The following is a 21,115-nucleotide window of genomic DNA, read 5'->3' as shown; positions in this document are numbered from 1 at the left end:
AGCTTATTAACACCTCTCATTCTTATTACTTTTTCAATATGAAAAAAGTAATAAGAATGAAAAATGAAAAAGTCATCTTATTCAAAACCCCAATTATGAAATCCCTTCCCTCCCAGTTCACACCTCGGCCGTTCTTATAGAGAGAGGCGCTCCCCAAAAATTCCTTGAGTAAGAACTGCTGGATTATCACATATTCAATGAATAGATATAAATATAATGAAAAAAATCCCCAAAGAAACGTTTGTCCTTTGATCAAAATAAAGATAATCGCCGACGGTTTGAAAGAATAAAAATGTTTAGATTTATTTATTATAACTTCCACCCTTTTGAAAATTTTTTTTAGTCCGGTTGCGAGGTCTAAATATTAAGTTATGAATCATAGTTCTAAGACGTTAAAATCTATTTTCTATATTGATATATATATATATATTAATAGCATGTATGGGTACCTATATGTCTGGGTGCCTTATTATCCGGTCTCAGACTCATCCTACAACATGTCTTAAAATCTCAGATCTCATTACCTACAAGTCTAAAAACATAAACTCAAACCTGATTTATTATAAGTATTTTTGTGGGTACTCGGTTGTCATCCTTAAGTTCACTCATCATCAAAATTACTTAACACTAAACATTCTCATACTTTTTTTATTGTATCTGCAGCAACAACTTATATTGAAAATTTGGAATATATTATTTGATTATTTGATTCCTCAATGATACGGAGTAGAGCATGCATGTTTTGTTTGAGCGGGGAAATCGGTAGGATTCATTCATTTTGTCCATTGACAATAATAACTTACGGTCCAAGAGTTATAGCCACTTGATGTTCACACCTTATCCGTCATAGCTTAAATAAAATAATTGTAAAATTATAATCCATCGAAATAGATTATGTATACACTCACTTCTCTCAATCCAAAGTCCAACATATATTGCACTTCAAGTTACTTAAATAAATTTTATAAGATTATTTTTTCACACAATTCACTGTTTCATGTATTAGTCATACTTTTTAAAACATTAGTGTAAAAATTATCTTATATTATATAAAAATCTCTCAGAATTAACACATCTTACCAAATAAATTAAAATATTCATGAATATAATATATATTTTTTATTTTTCAAAGTATCATTATATTCTAATGCTTATTGATTTAAGTGGAAGTGACAATTACGATCTTGAGTTCTACTATTGAATTTATTTATATGCAAAATATATTATCCATAAATATTGAGAGCCGTGATCTGATGATCATAATAAAAAGTTGAAGGAATGAATTGAAGAAGATTGTGAAATTAAATTTCCTACATAACAAAATATTAATACTTGTTGTTAAATGTTACCAGTTAGACATTTGACCTTGCCCCAAAATAATAATTTCTTACTAATTGGCGAAATGGTACATAGGAAACCAATGTAAATAGAGAAAAATATAATGAATATCACTTTTGGGCCAACATAGCACATGGTACGTAGTGTAATAATAGTGTAAAGCATAAGTTTGGCATAATTTATATCTCATGCAATGAGGAGTGACACTTGGCTTAGGAAGCGGAGAACAATTCGGCGTTGATATCCCTAAAGTTTATCCACTCCTTTTATTCACACGGGCCATTCCATTTTTGTGTTATCTGTTAGTTTCTATGTTTAATTTCTTCATCATTACGAAGAAATTACAAATTACAATACATTGTTTTCCTTAATCAATTACATCCCCATTTTCTGACTTTTCAATATGCTTCCTTACTAGATTTCGTTTTAACTCACGCGAAGTCATATATAAATTCAATTCACACACAAAATATCATTTCTTTCCAAATTATACAACTAGCTTTCTTCCTTAATATTGCTAGCTCAATTTCTAAATTTCAAAGCTATGTTAAATTAATCATTATCTGTCATAATTTAGGAAGCGGCTATATTTCATACAAAGAATAAGAATCGTTCACATTCTTTAGTATGTACAATCTTTTAGGATCCAAGAAACATGCATAATGTTTTTCTAATTAACTACTATATCGTGGTAACGTACAAGCACACGTCCAAATAATGGAATTCCGAAACATGCAACATAAAAGTACTTCATGTGCAAGGATGGGGTCATCATCATGTGAGCTCTCATAAGCATCACCTTTTGAAAATGATTGTGTTGAATGTGCCTAATTAGTGAGAATAGTTTAAATATTTGGTAGACTATTTCTCTCGTTCATAATTGATTTGAGATAAAATTTTAATATGATTTCAAATTCTGTAAATAGTCTTTTCACTTTTTTTATCGAGCAAATGTTGGTAATTATTGTAAGTGAGACTCAAACTATTATTATTGTTCATTTTACTCGATCCATCAAACCACATTATAACTTTTTATTTTATTTTAAATTTATTATGAGTGAGATTCAAAGTCTGAAACCCACAACCTCTTTTGTTTCATTCCTTAGCCTATCCGCCTTAATCATCAAATCATCTTACGACTCCCAAATAATCCATTCACTTGTGAGATATGGTCGTGTACATTATCTTTCTCAAATCCAGTTGTGGGAGTTGCATGCATTGAGGGTGTTTGTTAAATTAAATTATTTAAAATTAATTATACAAATGTCTGAAATTATTCTTCACTACAACATTCATGAATAATGTTAACTATTTGATTATCACTTCAATTCAAAATATGCAAATGCATACAGAAGAAGTGGGATATGTCTCTTTTTGGAAAAGCAAGCAGAAGCATAGAACAGACACCTAAACTTTCAGATATAATTGCTTGTCAGGGCTCACATGTTCAGATTAAGAGATCAAATTCTATATATACATTTTATTATTATGTGATCAAGTAAAAAAAACAGAGTCATATATTAAAATTAGAAGAGAATTTTCACACATTTTGATTAGACTTAATAATAAACTCTACTTGTGTTATTTCTCTCCCTCTTATGCATATAACATGGAAAATATATAAGAAGGTCCATTCCCTTTAATTACGGATGAAGTTTTCATTTAGCAAGCTATAGAGGAATTGTTTGAAGGTTGCTTGTTGTTTAAGTCAATTATGGTTTATGGAGATACTATTGCCATGTGATTTTGGTTGAATTAAAAGTATATCTAGCCGCAGTTTGTAATGTATAGGTTTATGTAATTTCTTCTTTTTTCATTTGTCAATCTAAATCCTTATTAAGGTGTAGGGTCTCATGGTCAAATCAATATACATTTTTTCCTTCTCATTGATAATTATTCTGAAAATCCATAAATACATGCACATTAGATATAAAGAAGGAGAAGCATGAAAACAAAATTTAATCTCTCATGAACTTTACTAACAAAGCTAACTTAACACCATGGTTTAAGTAATATGCATATTGAAATAAGTTTATTATTAGAATAGTTAAACTTAACTCAATCTGAAAATTAGTTCATATAATAAAGATTGTCTAAGCTTTATAAATATTGACCCAGTCATATTCTCATCTGATGTGAGACTTATTATTTTAATATTTATCAAATAGGCTTCAATGTCTATTTTTTCTTTTACATACGAGATGCATGTCTCTAAGTGTTCATTCACACATGCACCGTTTAATATTAATCATTTACTGTTTAAGGTAGAAGCAGAATAGGGTCAGATTCATAACCCATAGAATACTTTGGGGTGAAGGCAAATGCTTAGACTACAAATCTACAATATGGTATAAGTCAATTGCGTGCATTAAACACATTTTGTTAATCCTGTAAAGGTAATAACTAATTTAACTGTTCTATGTTCAACTGTATTTGTTAGGGAATACGTAATTGACCCTCTTTAAGCATAATGCTTACGCTTACCACATGCGGATTTCTTCATAGTATAGTTTAACACAACGCTACTCATATTCTAACCATATAAACTATCACTATACGTATAGTATGCGTGTTCAAATCTAATTCAAACAAAAACAACAAACGGGAAAATTGAAATCCAATCAAAGTCAATAACTTTGAAACTTTTTGGATTGATTTTGAAAGACCGATTTATGGGATCGGTTTTAATTTCTAAAGTTGCATAGTTGATATATAGAATAAGATTTAAATAGAGTAACATTATATCATGTACATTTCTAACTTCGCATGCAAATCAAGCATTATTTTGGATAGGGAAATTAAGTTATTTTATTTCTTGTTTTTTCACTTTCTTAATAACATGTTAAAGTGCTCAAATTTATTTGAGAATTTTTTGGTTAAATCAAACAAATATAAACGGTAATGGGATTCACTGTTTGGGGATGTAATCCATCAATCCAGTCCTACCTAACGTAAATAATATTATTTTCATAGAAGGATCACTTTTTAACTTAATTGATTCCCATTAAATGTATTATTGACACTAAAGTAATTTAATTGCTTCCCAAATTTTTAATTGTTTTTTAATTGAGGGAATAGTGAATCACTTAGTTAATCCTGTTCTTGATCCATCTAGTCCCCCTTACATGTACCCCAATGATAACTTAGGTGTTGTTCTTATCTCCTCTCTTATGAATGGTGAAAACTATCATCCATGGTCACATGCAATAACCATGGCATTCAGATCCAAAAATAAATTACAATTTGTTGATGAAACCTGACCAAAACCTCTTATTCATGATCAAATGTCTAGTATTTGGAACCGATGGAACAATTTTGTTATGTTTAGTATTTGAAAGTTTCTCTTAATTACTTAAAGATGAAACATAACCATAACTTGTGCATGTAGTGGCTGGTTTTATGCGTCATAGTTTACTCTTCTTTCTTTCTGTTTGGGAGTTGGAAGTTTTTTTACTGCTAGTCATATATAGTCATGATTAAGTTGTCTTATCTTTGTTGCGAAAGTAGAGGGAAATATGAATAATTATCTATGACTAGCAGAAAAAACTGCAATTAACCAAATGATTGTTAATCTTTCCCAATTCCTTCACATTCTCTCTTAAACTAGGGCATGCTAATAAGCTTCCTTTGAGTAAGGTTTTTTGTGTCATGTTAAGATGGATAGTCTGTGGAAGGTTCAAGTAAAACTGATACCACACCTTTATTTTATTTATACTAGGGTTGTGCTATAATTTAGATGTAGGGTGTGTTGCAAGAGCTATTCCTGATTTCTATAGTTCCTGATTTGTTGTTTGGCAATGACTTTGGGTCTTCTTTTTTAATGAGGAAGCAATTATTGTCTTCTTCTCAGCTTATTGTATTTTATTGATGAACAATGATTGATAGAAACTTGAAATGACACACTCTGAGTTTTTTGGATCTGTAAGAACTAATATATATATATAGCAATTTGGACAAAACCTAACTAACTAAACTAATCAAAACAGAATATTCTATACACCAAACCAATAACTAATTAACTTTCAAATAACTCCTAAAAATAATATGTTAAAGGCTACAAGTTAATTGGGCTTGATCTTCTTCTGACCCTCCTTTGATAATGGGCTTGCTTCTTAACACTATTAGTTAATTGCAATTGCAATAACAGAATAAAAGTTGTGAGCTAAATCTTAATGCTTTTTTTTATGTTTATCACAGGGATGTTGATCAGATCTATCTAGTCCATTTGTCTCTTTTAAGTACGATTATGCTTATTTAAATGATGTACAACGGATTAAATACTGTAGTAGCTATTTTTCTAGCTTACTGGCTTCTATCATGTAAGAAGTAGTTGCTATTTATTTGTGACACTCTGACAAAAATTTTAAGTCTATAAAGTAATGAAATACTGATTTGACTAAATGCAGAGATGGTTGCAATGTGGAAGGATACTTTATATGGGACTAGTGGATGGGTGAGAGTGGGGAAATATATGAAGTGGTTGCAATGGGAGAATTTCATTGTTACATGAGTATGGGAAGAGTGAGACACCACGTTTTAAACCAAAACTTTAAGGCATTAGTTTCATGGGTCTTTATTTCTTATAAACTTTTTCACTCTTTCCTGCATATCCAATGTGGAACTTCACACTTGAATAAACCCAACCTTGTACACACAACTTGAAGAGGGGAGCTCATTATCTTTCACAAATTGTGTCACTTTATGTGTCACATATTATGATTGAATGAAAAAATTATACTTAAAAGATTAATAATTAAATATTTTCTGACCAATATGACAAAAGTTGTGTTTTTCTTGAAGGGATACCCCATACTGTATGCTATAGGGTACAGGAACTTCTTGAAACCAATTAATTAACTGCAAAATGTTTTCTTAATGAATCACAAAAAGTAATATGTGGGGTGGGCGAGTGGAACATTTTGTGTTTCATCATAAGGATGCAATCTTATTTAGATGGCACAATGAGCATTTTTTGTGTGGGTATGAACCACAAGTATTGTCTATGCAGGAGGTAATACTGCTCAAACCGAATAGAATCACTAATAATTGCAAAGCTATAACCTCTAAGTTTTTCGAACATGAGACATTTAATTATTCTAGCTAGCTAAAACAATCTTAATCTATTTAGTGTTTATATTTGTTACTCTCCTTCAATTATTTTATTTGCATCACTTTATTTAAATATCAAAACTTGAAAAACATTTTTATATTAATGAACTTGTCTCTATTTCTCCCCTGAACTATCCTATTTGAATTCAAGTTTACCATTCAAAGTATGATTTCAATTGGCATATCATTTAATGGTATCCTTCCTCTTCTTTTCCTTTACTCTTTGTGAAATTTTTTTATAAGCAAATATTATATTGAAAGAATACAAGGAGTAGTCAACCATATAAAACAATGGACTTAAGCCAGCACCTAGAACGCATATAAGGACACAAAATTGACACAACAAATAGAATCTATACACAATTGTGCAAAACCAAAATTACAATTGTCCATGTTATAAAGAGAAAGTGAAGAAGAGATGATAATGCAATGTACATTTTGTGTATTGAGGTGGCGAGAACGTGACAGAAATCAATTGAAGTCGTAAACAAGAAGGCAAACTCCAGCAATGCACAAGATTCATGTGTCAACATTATTCCTTTTGTAGTCTATTTTTTTAAGTGAAAAACTCAGAATTCGCATAATGATATCTTTGTCCTCTTAATTTGTAAATTTCCCAAAATTCATTTATTCACGTTCATTAACAAATGGCAAACAAATAGCAGAAGAACAATAAATCCTAGATAAAATTTATAAAATATGTTGTGCAATGACTCATATCTCTGGATAACAACAATACAAGTTATGGGCTTGAACTGATGTAAATGGGTTGGGGTAGAAGGTTATACATATTTATGTTATGTAAAACTAATGTAACAATGAGAAGAATAGTCAAACACTAATCATAATTCTCTAATAATATATAGTGGTAGCCGCTCAACGCTCCCGGGGACGTACGCACAATTGGCCGAACTTCGTTACCAAATCTCTTGTGTTATTCTCTTGTCTATGTACTCTTTACTATTTGATTGTTCGCTTGTTCCCAACAATTGCTATTAGATGGCTCTTAACCCATATGCCAAATTCGAGGTGGGGAAGTTCGATGAAACTGGTAATTTCGGATTGTGGCAAAGGAGGGTTAAGGATGTGTTGGCTCAACAAGGTCTATCAAAGGCGATGCGTGAGAATAGACCAGAGGGTATGGATGAACTGGATTGGGAAGAGTTGAAGGAGAAGGCTGCAGGAACCATACGGCTCTGTCTATCAGATGAGGTGATGTATCATGTTATGGATCTGACGTCACCAACAAAGGTATAGGAGACATTAGAGAAGCGGTTCATGTCCAATTCTCTAACAAATAAAAAGAGAGCTTTCCAAAGTGTTCCTCTTGACATGCACACTTTCAGGAAGATGCTGATTTGCAACATCTCAACAATTTTAATCAAGTGATCAATGACTTGTAGAAACTTGATGTGAAGGTTGATGATGAGGACAAAGCAATAATATTACTGTGTTCTTTGCCAAATTCCTATGAACATTTGGTGACAACATTGAGGGGAAAGACTTAATCAAATTGGATGAGATCACATTTGCACTTCTGCCCCACACTCAAAGAAGACAGAATGTAGGTGAAGGGTCTTAGAGTGATGGTCTGTATATGAAAGGGAGCCAAGCGCGTGGGAGGAAACAAGGCAGATGAGGTCCTGCCAAAGGGAAAAGACCAAATTCCAGGGACACAACACTAATAGAGTCCTAGCAAGCTGGTGGGGAAAGATGGAGTATCTACATCTACAAATATTGCACAAAAAGATTACTCTAGTTACAACAGTGAATTTGATTTACTATATGTATCATCAAATTATAGTACAGATGAGTGGATACTTGGCACTGGTTGTTCCCACCACACGACGCTAAACAAAGAATGGTTCACCACATACAGGGCATGCAATTTTGGTTTCGTGTATCTCGGAAATAATAAAGCATGTGAAATTATTGGCATGGGAGAATTCAGAATTGTAATGGATGATGGTGTAGTAAATACGTTATGTAAGGTTAGGCACATACCAGATTTGAAGAAGAATTTGGTTTCTTTGGGGACATTGCAGGCCAAAGGATTTAGCTATAGAGTTGATGGGGACAGTGATATTCTTCGAGTATGCAAAGGTGCTCTGACCGTGATGAAGAGTAAAATGACTGCATGGAACACTTACAAGTTGTTAGGGAGAACAATTGTAGGTGGAGTTGCTGGAGTGGCTGAAGAGATCTCAGTAGATTCAGACCATATTGATGAAGGTCTAGGTATATTTTCTAAAGCATAAGTCAGAAGTCTTTGCCAAGTTCAAAGTTTGGAAGGCAGATGTAGAGAACCAGACTGGTAGAAAAATCAAATACATGAGGTCAGATAATGGTACAGAGTACAAAAACTCATAGTTTCATAAATTCTGTGAGGAACATGGCATTCAGAGACATTTTTCAGTGAAGAAGACTCCTTAGCAGAATGGTGTTGCAGAGAGGATGAATAGAACTCTTACAGAGAGGGCTAGATGTATGAGACTGAATGTTGGACTTTCCAAAGGATTTTGGGCAGAGGCACTTAGTATGGCATATTATGTCATCAATAGATCATCACGGGCTTCATTGGATGGTAAAGTTGTAGAAGAAGTATGGACAGGTAACTCAGTCAATTATAATATATTACGCATATTTGGTTGTCCTGCTTATGTACATGTAACCGGTGATGAACGATCTAAACTTGATCCTAAGTCAAAGAGGTGTATCTTCATTGGATATACCAAAGGTGTGAAGGGGTTCAAGTTCTGGGATCCAGTTTCCAGAAAGGTGGTGTTGAGCAGAGATACAGTGTTTGATGAAGATTTCATGAGGAAACAGTCAGTTTTGACAAAAGTGGTCAGGCCAAACGGAGATACTTTGGGATCAAATATGATTCTAGTGAGCAATGAAATGGTTCAGGTGAATAAAGGCGAGGAACCATGCACTAGTTCAAGACAAGAACATGACGATTCTCAAGCAGAGAGTTCAGGTGCGTAAGAGTATCTACTTGCTAGAGACAAGGATAGACGTTCTATCAAACCTCCAGAGAGATATGGCTTTGAGGATGTGGCCTCAGTTGCTCTCCATATCAGTTCAGGAGATCCACGTAGCTTTCAAGAGGCTATAAACACCCAGGAGAAAGAACAATGGATGGGTGTCATGATAAAAGAGAATGAGTCTTTACAGAAGAATCAAACTTGGGAGCTTGTTCCATTGCCCTCAGACAAGCGTGCAATTGGGTGTACAAGAGGGAGTCAGTAGTATCAGAAAAATAAGGGGAAAGGTTTAAAGCTCGTCTTGTAGCAAAAGGGTTTTCACAGTAGAAGGGGATCGACTACATTGAGATTTTCTCCCCAGTGGTGAGATATACTTCTATCAGGGTAGTGATTGCCTTGGTAGCCAGCTGAGATATGCACTTAGAACAAATGGGTGTGAAGACTGTCTTTTTCCATGGTGAATTAGAGGAGAAAATTTACATGACACAACGAGAGGGGTTCAGTGCAGCTGGACAGAGTCACTTGGTTTGCAAGTTGACTCTATATGGGTTGAAGCAGTCTTCAGACAGTGGTACAAGCGGTTTGACACGTATATGTTGAAGCTTAGTTATAAGCGCTATGAGTATGATTGTTGTGTTTATGTGAGAAACGTTGACGATGGTTCGTTTATTTTTCTGTTACTTTATGTTGATGATATGTTGATTGTTGTTAATCATTTGAGTGATATCAATGAGCTGAAAGTCATACTAGGTAAAGAGATTGACATGAAAGATTTAGGGGTTGCTAGGAAGATTCTTGGGATGGAGATTCACAGGGATAGGGGAGCTAGAAAACTATGGCTCTCCCAGCAAAGCTATGTTGAAAAGATCATAGAGAGATTTGATATAAGCGGTGCTAAAGTAGTGAGCACTCCATTGGCAAATCACTTCAAACTTTCTCTAGATCAGTGTCCAAAGACAGGTGAAGAGAAGAAATACATGTCAAAGGTTCCATTTGCCAGTGTAGTGAGTTGCTTGATGTATATTATGGTTTGTACTAGACCGGACTTGGCACAAGCAGTTAGTCAAGTATGCAAGTACATGTCGAAACCAGGGAAGCAACATTGGGAAGCAGTCAAATGGATTTTCAGATATTTGAAGGGGACTACACGTCTCAGTATCATGTTTGGCAGCCAACAGAGTAAACCTTCACTTATTGGTTATGTTGATTCGGACTATGCAGGAGACTTGCAGGTGGACCAATTATGTGGAGATCATCAGTTCAACCTGTTGTTGCTATGTCCACAACTGAAGTAGAGTACATAGCAGTTGGTGAAGCTTCTAAGGAAGCCTTGTGGCTTATGGTGCTGGTAAATGAGTTAGGCATTGAGCAAGGTGGAGTTCCATTGCATTGTGACAGTCAGGGTGCTATCTTCTTGGCAAAGAACCAGGTGTATCATGCTAGGACTAAACATATTGATGTGAGATTTCACAAGATCAGAGATTTAGTAGCTTGTGGGCAGATACTATTGCAGAAGGTTCACACTTTAGAAAATGCAGCTGATATGCTAACCAAACCGGTTACCGTGGACAAGTTCAGACATTGCCTGAGCTTGCTGAACATTCACTAATGTTGGACTATGGAGCGCCCCCAACCCATTGGCGGAAGATGAAGATTGTTGTGCAATAACTCATATTTCTATATAACAGCAATACAAGTTGTGGGCTTGGGCTGATGTAAAGGGGTTGGGGTAGAGGGCTATATATATTGATGTTATATAAACCTAATGTAACAAGGAGAAGAATAGTAAAACACTAATCCTTATTCTCGTACAATGGTAGCCGCTCAACGCTCCAAGAGACGTAAGCACAATTGGCCGAACCTCGTTACCAAATCTCTTGTGCTATTCTTTTGTCTTTGTACTCTTTACTATTTGATTGTTCTCTTGTTCCAACAAAATGCATTTTTTTTTGCACTACCAAAAAAAACTTCTACTTAATGTTTAATAATAGTATAAAACGAGTATGAAAATAGAATTTATCATTAGTTTATGATAGATATGAATTTTATAATCATGTGTACCTTTGGAGATACCACCTGATTTTTAAGTAGATACTTATCTCAAGGATACTTTTGGCTACTTTTTAATATTTATCAATTTCATGCCTCCATTATAATAAGATTTTCACACATTATGATTAGAGATCTCTTCCTAGTTGCAAAATTTTGATTTTTAATGAACATTAGAGTATAATGTGATTAATAAAAAAGAATAAAGTATCTCATATTATAAGGAGATAAGTTATCTCCTTCAATCACTAAAATTATGACATCTATTCTATTTAATTATTTTCTGTTTAAATATTTTTAAAATTAAACAAAACAGTACGTATGTCATATTTACTAGTATAATGAAATATTTTAGTGTCTTAATAAAAATAGTGAATCTAGTGGGAGTCTGGGAGATAAGCGTGGAAACAATGACACGAAAAGAAGTTGCAAGAAAATTTTATTTTCTGTGTCAAAAGGCTACATTCCAATGATTAGAAAGAAATCTCCCATAAAAAATTAAAATGTCTAATAAAAATCCAACAATATTATGACAAATATTATAAAATTGTAAAACATTAATAAAACAAAGAACTAAATTTAGGCTTTTTAGAATACCAAATTATTTTTAGATAATTGACTAAAAAATATTTTTATATGTCAAATGAAATTTCTTATATCTTTAAGTGAAGAGAAAAATATATATCGATAATGTATGAGTTTGATATACTATGATTACATATTTATTTTCAATCATTATTAACTCTTAAAAAAATAATACCAATATACATGAGATAATATACCGATAACGTACAAATTTTGAATCTGATCATAATATGTAGATATCACATATCAGTGTGAAATCGTTCCATTTGAACAACAACAAATTCTGGGGATTATTAACTATTTAAGTATATAATTTTAAGGATTAAAGATGGTGGGGTTTGGTTGCTACATGGTATTAAACAAACAAACAAACAAAGTGGGCCTCATTTATGGCTTGTCTTGCATATGTAGTCTGCACCAAATCTGACCTGTACTTTTGCCTCACATTCACATAGACACATACCATAATCTATTCTCATTTCTGACTCACTCATTTCTCTTTGTACTTCCACCTTCCCCTTTGGGTCCCTCTTTTCCCTTTTCATTTCTTCTCTCCTTCTTTTCTTCACTCTTCACTCTTCTCTCTCTTTTTTCCTTCCTTCTCAAATATTCCCTTTTCGGTATATAATTTGATACCCACATTGTGTTTGTCTCATTTTAGGTGATTTATTTTAACAACTTTTCCCATCCACTTACTTATTTTATTATTACGATCATCCCTATGCTGTTTTCTTTTCTTTATTTATTTATTTATTTATTTATTTATTGTTTTGTTTCCTTTTTATGATAGAGATGGGCTATGGTTGTGATTACGATGATCGTGTTTGTTACCAAGATTCACATGGGTGTCACTATCTTTGCATTTTTTTAAATTGTCTTGCATGTTAGATTCAACATTACATAGATCTTGATTTTCTTGGTAATTCAATTCAATTACTACTATGAAATGAAACTATCTTAAGAACGTGGAGGAAGGTATAGCAAAAGGTTGACTCTTGTACGAAGCTTTCAATTAGTGGGGTCTGGTAGGATAGATGTAAGCGACCCTAAAATTGAATCTTTTTCGCTTTACGACTCCACACACGACTCTTAACTTTTTTTCTTTCTTATTGTTTCAGGAATCTGGATGTGTAGATGTTCATACTTAGTGGAGAACTCTGTATTGAAAATTGGTTTTTCATATCTCAGTTCTTCTCCAACACTATCAGATTCTGCTGGCCTTAAAAGTTGGATCTTGAGATACTGAATATCTTCATGAATTCTATACATTGATGTCGATCCCTTGTGAGTGATACTGCTATTTCTCTCTCTGTTGAAATTCAAACCAAGATTAATGCTTTTCTTTATAGAGCTATTCGGATACGGGACAACGACTCGGTTAGGCACATGGTAGTGTTGTTTAATTTTAAGCTGTCTAAATTCATGGGTGGAACTTTGAATTCCACCCCTTGCAAATGTATGTTATTGTTTGTTTTTATTTTGATCCTTAGAGCTATATTGCTTCCACCCTTACATGGGTTTGATGGGGTTGAATGGAGCAACTTCGTGTTTATTCGCAACCATTCTCCAGCTTCGGTTGGGGTTAGGCAAGATAAGTTTTTGGAGGTTCCTCAGATTGTTTGGGGATTAAACAATCAGAAGATTGCATTTGCAAGGGCTTGCCTTACTGCCAGATTGCTGAATAGAACTCTATTGATGCCTAGCCTTAGTGCCTCGTTATTTTACAAAGAAATTGACCTCTTGCAACCCATTTCCTTTGACAAGGTCTTCCAATTTGACAAGTTTAATGCACTCTGCAGCGGGTTTGTCCAATTGGGTCGCTACTCTGATGTCTTGAATCGAACACAAGTGCTTGAAATGCAGAAAGGAAGTGGTAGGAAGTGGACAGTGGAGAGGGATTTGGATCAATTGAGACAGCATAGTAAAGGTTCATCCAATGATCACGAGATAATTAGAATTGTAGGGAAAAACCCGTTCTTATGGCACGATCATTGGCCTGTGAAAGACTATGCAAAGGTTTTCGAGTGCTTAGTTTTGGTAGATGAGATTGCGAAAGAAGCAGATAGAGTTGTGTCTAGGATTATAGCAGTAGGAAACACAGAATCAATGGAAAAGGAAAATGATAGCTCTTCAATTCAGCCTCTGCCTTATGTCGCTGTTCACATGAGGATAGAAATTGATTGGATGATTCATTGTAAAAAGTTGGAGCAGAGATTACAAACAAATCAAATCTGTAGTAGCAAGAAAGAGATAATGGAAAGAGTTGGGAACATTGCAGGTCTTAAGACTCCGGTTGTTTATCTCGCAGTAGCAGATCAACTCCTTAAGAATTCTTCCATACTGGAAGGTTGGCAAGAAGGATTTTTACCATTTGAGAAGAAGAAACTTGGTGTTGATGGAATTTATAGCAAGTATCCATATCTAATTCAGTCTGCAATTGACTATGAAGTGTGTTTGCGAGCTGATATCTTTGTAGGGAACAGTTTTTCTACATTTTCAAGTCTTATAGTCCTCGAAAGAACGCAGAAGATGATCAGAATGGGCATCGACGACATGTGTCAAACGGATGTAAGATGGCCTTCTTATGCTTATAATATAGCAGGGGAATCAAATGGCCCAATGAGATGGATTACAAATATGTCTGATTCAAGCCTTAAAGCAATCAGCTATGGCACTGATCACATTTCTTGTTGACAGTACAGTATACAATTCCTACTGCAAATATAAGATTTCATTTCTCTTGTCATTTTCAGTTTTGGATTTTGATTAGCACACTTCAATTTTGTTATCATTATTATTACCCTTTTTTATGTAGAGAATTCAACAATTGAATATAGCTGTTTACACTTAGATACAGTTTGTCTTTATGTTACTCTTATCTATTATTTTATAACATATCCTATATTAATCTTGATTTAAAAGGATCGTCAGTGTACTCTTGTTGGACTTCTCTGGTACGAGGAAGTTACTTTTGTTGTTTTTTTAATTTTGACTAGCATGTACAGGGACTGAATATATCTATAACAATTCTAAAATCAAATGTCAGTCATGGAAAATAAGGATTTGTTTGTGAGTTTAGTTTTGGAGAGAAAGAAAGAAAAAGAGAAGTCTTCACATCTATTCCATGTCCCTCAAATCTTATATTCATTCTTTATTTTCTTCCAAAACTTAACTCGCAAATGGATTCTAAGTAAATATCGTTCTTCAAAATGAATATCTATGATATTGGATTGAGCAGGAGGTGTTGGCATTGGGATGGTGGCCCATGGATTCAAGAAAATAATTGTGGAATGGCTTGGAACTTATTTTGGAATGTGACTCCTTAACCATATGTTTCACTATCAACAACAATTCTCAACCTGTAAAGGCTGCATGCAACAATGGTATTCTTCCTGGGATTATGAGGCTTTGCCTACATTACCATGCTAACAAGAGCTTGGAGCTTGATTATGCCTTTCATTTAATATCCAATCCATATAATCTTTTACAAAAACTACTTAGGAATGATTTTAGTATGGTAGCTTTTCCAAAAACTATTGCTTCTATGTAGTTTTTTCAAGGTAGGACATGGATTCAGGGACATCATAGCCACGAAGCTTGTGTAACAATCTTTGCCTCACTATGTTCATTATTATTCATCCACAAAATGAAGTGTCAATTACCCAAGTTTTCTTTGTTTAAGAGGAATCAAGCATGCACCACTTGAACCAACGCCTGTTGGTTATTCATATTATAACTCTGAAATGATAACATCATTTATTCTTCCGCTAAGTTAATAACTTAATATATATACATGCTAGGCCCAGCAAAGAGCAAACCCAGCCCACATCACTATCTTAACGGAGAAACAGTAAACTATAAATAGGAAAAAGTTTATTTAATAACAATTTTGAACAATAATTCATGACATATCAATTTTATTTTAGGATTTAATATATGTACACTAATATTGTAAATTGAATGACATAGTAACTTAGATTTTAGTTGATAATCGAGAAGGTTATGAAAAAAATGTATCAATAGAACCAAAATAAAACAAAAATAAGCTACATGACTAATTTGCTTATAATTAAGCATAATATTGTTTAAATAATTTGAAAAACGTCAGATATATAAATTAATGATTATTTGTCGGTCAACACGATTGTGTACCTTGTGAGTTGTGACTACGGCTGGCAATGAACCGAACCAACTCGGTATTCGTTCGAAACTCGATTCGTTATTTAGCTCGATAAACTTGGTTCATGAACCAAATGACCTGAAAATTAAGCTCGTTGAATAAACGAGCCGAACTTGAGTTAGATATAGTTCAACTCGTTTGGTTCCTGAGCTAAACTAATTTTTAAGTTTATTATGACCCTACATTATTTTTTATATTTATTGTTATTATAAATATAAAAAAAATTATATTTTTATATATAAAACTTTTTTGAACTATTTTTTCAAAATTTAATTAATTATTTGAGTTATTAAAATGAACCATTCGAACTGAACCGAACAATTCACGAACTTTAACCGAGCCGAACTCGAGCTAAAATAGTAACTCGTATCGAACTCGAGTCGAGTTTCAAGTCGAACTAATCATTATCGAGCTAAACCGAGCTGAGCTCTAGTCCGTCTCAGTTCGGCTCCTTTCCTGACCTAGTTGCAACCCATTAATTTATTTAGGTTAATATGCTTTCTACTCTACAAATCACCAATTACTCATTCTTAATTACCATCAGTTATGATTTATCTTTTCCATGCGAATTCAATGTGATTGTCGCTTGCCAAGAAGGCATTAATTATGTCAAAGAGTCCGTTAGATCCTTATGTAGACTAAAAATTCAATGATTCAATTTTTGATAGTGATATTTGTTTGGAAGGACAACTAGTCTTATAAAACTCGGCTCGAACTGACAGGTCGGACCAAACTGGTTCAACTTTGAACCAGACATCTAATCGTTCCGAGCATCTCATCTGATCGATCTAGTCAATCGATTTTAACTGTAATTATATTTGTCATTTGTTAGCTTACGTTAAATCAAAATTTTCGCTATTTAATTAAATTTTAAACTTACTATACATTTTTGTTGTAGTTAAAGCATAATTTATATGTTGTTTGACGATGTTTTCAACTTATTTGTATCATCTTATAATAGTGAAGTTTTTTATGTTGATTGTTTAATTATGTATGTTAATGTTTTTTTAATTTTGACTACATAATTATTAAGTATTGTTATATATTATTATGAATTTTTAGAGTTGTTAATGTAAACCGAGTTAACCGGTCCAACCATTGACTCATTGGTAGACTCATTGATTCAATACTTTGATCGAGTCATTGACTAGTCCGAGTTTAATAACTTTCCACACTTCCATCATTGTACAAAAAAATGTGGTCATCGCTTAAGTGTAGTGCGTAGAGTACGGATCCAGATCCTCTGTCCCATATCTTTTTCTTAAATTATGTCTCAGTCCAACTAGCTTTGACTAAGTAATATAAAAATGTCACATTTTGCTTTTAAAAAATTTCTATTTAGTTATGTGTCAATTTTTAATTGGTGGGGACAGAGAATTAGGACAGACGATCCATGTTCGTAGAGAACTTGCAAAGTGACACATTTTTTTCTTCTGAGTTCTGACTTCTTATTGCAACTTGCAAGAGGGTCCACGAGTTTGGAAATTAGGTTGTTTATTTTTGACTATTCTCCTTGTATTATTGGATTGGTTTTGTGTGCAGAAAACATTATTTGGTAGGGCAACGTTATATTGACACATGTTAATGAAATACCAGTACTAGCTGAGGTGGTCTCCAAACCCTTCTTTACGTGCAATATCAGTGCATGTCCTTACTCTGCTTCTATTTGGTTTAGTAATTTTCTTCCTTTTATTTTATATTCAATTATTCAGCATTCTCAGTCTATGATCGTTCTCATGGGTATCTCTTTAACTATGCTGTCTATCTGTATAAGCAGTGTACTAAACAATAATAATATACTCATAAATTTACATACATCATATCACTGTATATTTATATAATGTTTGTAGTGTAATTAATGTTCACTAATTTGGTTCTGATCTGAACCATATATAATAATAGCATACCAAATTTCGATCAGACATGGTGGGATACTGATCATTTTTTCCTTCAGATTCTTGTCTTTTGAGGGATCTGATTCTGAATTTCTGATGTGTCAGCCTTTACTTAGCACATGCTCATGTTATTATGTTAATGCCTAACAACACATGTACCGATACCCACCTTATTATTCTCAAATTAAATAATATCTATTGTTTCTTATCCATTATTTTCTTATCCTCGTTATTATAGTAAAATGAAAAAAATAATAGGGTATATTGAATACAAAAGCTAAGTTAAGGTGTATTTTTTTTACAAATAATTTAATTAGAATGACACTTGTAAAATGATGAGATATTGTTAATGAGTATAATAATGAGGATAAGAATATAACTGATAAGAAACAATAGTTATTACTTAATTAGAATGATACTTGTAAAAATGAGGAGATATTGTATTAGAAAAACAATTTCACAATCTGTATCGCTCCATATGTTAAAGTTAAAAATATAATTATTAATTACTTTTCTGACTAATCATAACTTATGATGTATGGTACATAACACATGACAAAAATATTATGTGAGAAAAGATTTGCTCCCTTGCACTAGACACTATTCCTATCCTATTCCGACCACTTTCTAAACACCTAACATGAAGCATCCAGTCCAAGCAATTAAGGAATTGTACCTCCAATATGAGGAAGTAAGGTATCATGCCTATTACCGAGGCCCCCAAAAAAAACATAGGATGTATTGTAACTTTAGGACTTTGAAATGGTCACATTTATATTGCCATTTCTTTAAATAATACTATACACTATTATCAAATAACTTTTTAAATATGTACAAATGTAAAAAATTTACTTAATTTCACAAAGAATTGTTATCCTCAGCTATAACCAAATGATTTTAGCAGCATAAAACTCCCCCAAAGGCCAAAATAATATTCTGTTGAAAACATTCTTTTGTTCAAAGATTAACTTAACAAAAATATGATCTAGTAACCTATTTTCTATATATTAATATATGGGTGACAAGGAAAGTAGTGTCCTTTACTCCTTTGCACAAGAATGGATTTTATTCCAAAAAGCATGAATATGGTGGTGGACTAAAGAAAAAGGCATTTGAATAGGAAAGGAGAGAAAAGATAGAATGAAGAGGATAAATATGAACATTTCAGTTTCACTCATTTCATCTCAATTGAGAAGAGAAGTACAGCTTAAATAACACTTTTTTTGGCGACAGACAAGTCATAAGTGAAGATTTTGAGTATTGGGAAAAGATAAAAGATAAAGTTAAGAAAATACTGACAAAGAGGACTCACTCCCGGATCTTTTGGTTCATAACAAACACGTGGGTCACTGAACCCACGTTAATGCTAGGACTTTAATAATAGTATCAATCATTAAAGTTTTGACAAATTTGTTTAATTAAAAATGTAGTGGGAACTGTATCAGTATATCTATGACTCTATCTAAGTTCATGTTCAATTTATTAAATTCAAGTGCTTTTCGCATTTCAAAATTTAGTTTTTAATCCACGCTTAGAGGATCGGAAAATATGAAATTGACCATAAATCCCAACACCGTCTTCATTTAACCAAAGAAGAAGCAGTGAAATATATATATATATATAGTATAAGAGTTGTTAAGAAATATTGTTGATTTTGAGATGGGGTTGGAAACAGAAAATATCACTGTTTTTTTAATGTTGAAATAACCCAAGGAAAGAAAAACAATCACAAATGAACATATGAGATTATAAAAGTATACTATTTACATGCATGTTTGATTTGAGTTATGATCGTCTCTATTAACGGAGAGATAAGTGATTCAAAAAATAAAAGAAATACAACTTTTAATAATATATTTATTCATTTGATTACAATAAAATTATATTTTTGTCATTAAAAACAAATGAAATAAATATGCATTTTGATTCTATATTAAGAGGGAGGATGTCCATGACAGGTAGTGACTTGTGTGACTGAAATTTCATTCCGATTGGTTTTGCACAACTATTGATGAATGCCCAGCTGGGTTATGCAGTGAATAATGTGAATATTTCATAGAAACAAAAATAAAAATTAAAGTATTTATTTTATTCATATCAAAAGAAAAATGAATGTTATGATTTACAGTACTTATTTTTTTCATATATTAGAAAAAGTTTATACTTACCTTGATATGCTTATGCTCTATCAGGTGTAAGAGATAAGAGAATAAAGCTAAATATTATTTTGAAGGTGGTAAAAGCAATGCACATACTTTGTAGGAGAGTTGGGACAAAGAATTATTGAAAGAGGAAGGGACTAAGTAAATGCCTTGTAAGAAAAAGAACAGTAAAAAAGAGAAAAGAGGAAGCATCACCATTCACCTATTGGTTATTATTTGACATGAGAAACTTGATATAGTCCTTGCCCGTGTTATGATGATGGCTTCTACAGAGTCTTTTCTGGATTGCAGCAACCAACATGGACTTACCTTAGCTTCTTTTTTACTTTATATTTGCCTTTCACTTTATGAAGATGTTAGGTCTGTCTCAACTTTATAGACTTTTGGTTCTCATCCAAACAAAATATATATAATGAATGAAAGCAAACAGAAGAATCACTCATCACATTCACAGCCATTTTGGGAATTGATGCTTGCTTGCTTATGGCCATATACATGAACCCTTTCTGTTCACTTCTGTGCCCATTACAACTTTCTTATAAATGGGATTCTTATACTTTTACCCTTCAAACGATTCATTCACTCAAAGGTTTAATCATACTTCTTATGTCTCATCCTTTTAAGTGGATGATAGAAATAGTGATCTTAAATTGCATGATAAGTTTTAAGAATAATATCATTAACATTTTAACAAGAAACTTAGAAATTTCCTTTTGTGAATAACATTCTACTATTTAGATAAACATTTTGTGAGTAACATTGAGATATTGAATTTCTTCGTAATTAAGACATGGTCTTGACAAAACGTCC

At 32.8% G+C, this 21,115-nt stretch overlaps 1 protein-coding gene across 1 annotated transcript; it reads left to right on the top strand.

Moving 5' to 3' along the window:
* LOC109349508 lies at positions 12,476-14,940 on the top strand. Its single transcript, XM_019590335.1, has 2 exons — positions 12,476-12,729; positions 13,187-14,940. The coding sequence occupies exon 2, from the start codon at positions 13,455-13,457 to the stop codon at positions 14,760-14,762; it is 1,308 nt and encodes a 435-aa protein (XP_019445880.1). The 5' UTR covers positions 12,476-12,729; positions 13,187-13,454; the 3' UTR covers positions 14,763-14,940.

The sequence above is a fragment of the Lupinus angustifolius genome, chromosome LG06, assembly GCF_001865875.1.
Source record: "Lupinus angustifolius cultivar Tanjil chromosome LG06, LupAngTanjil_v1.0, whole genome shotgun sequence".
Taxonomy (NCBI): domain Eukaryota; kingdom Viridiplantae; phylum Streptophyta; class Magnoliopsida; order Fabales; family Fabaceae; genus Lupinus; species Lupinus angustifolius.
This window is presented reverse-complemented; position numbering and strand designations above follow the sequence as displayed.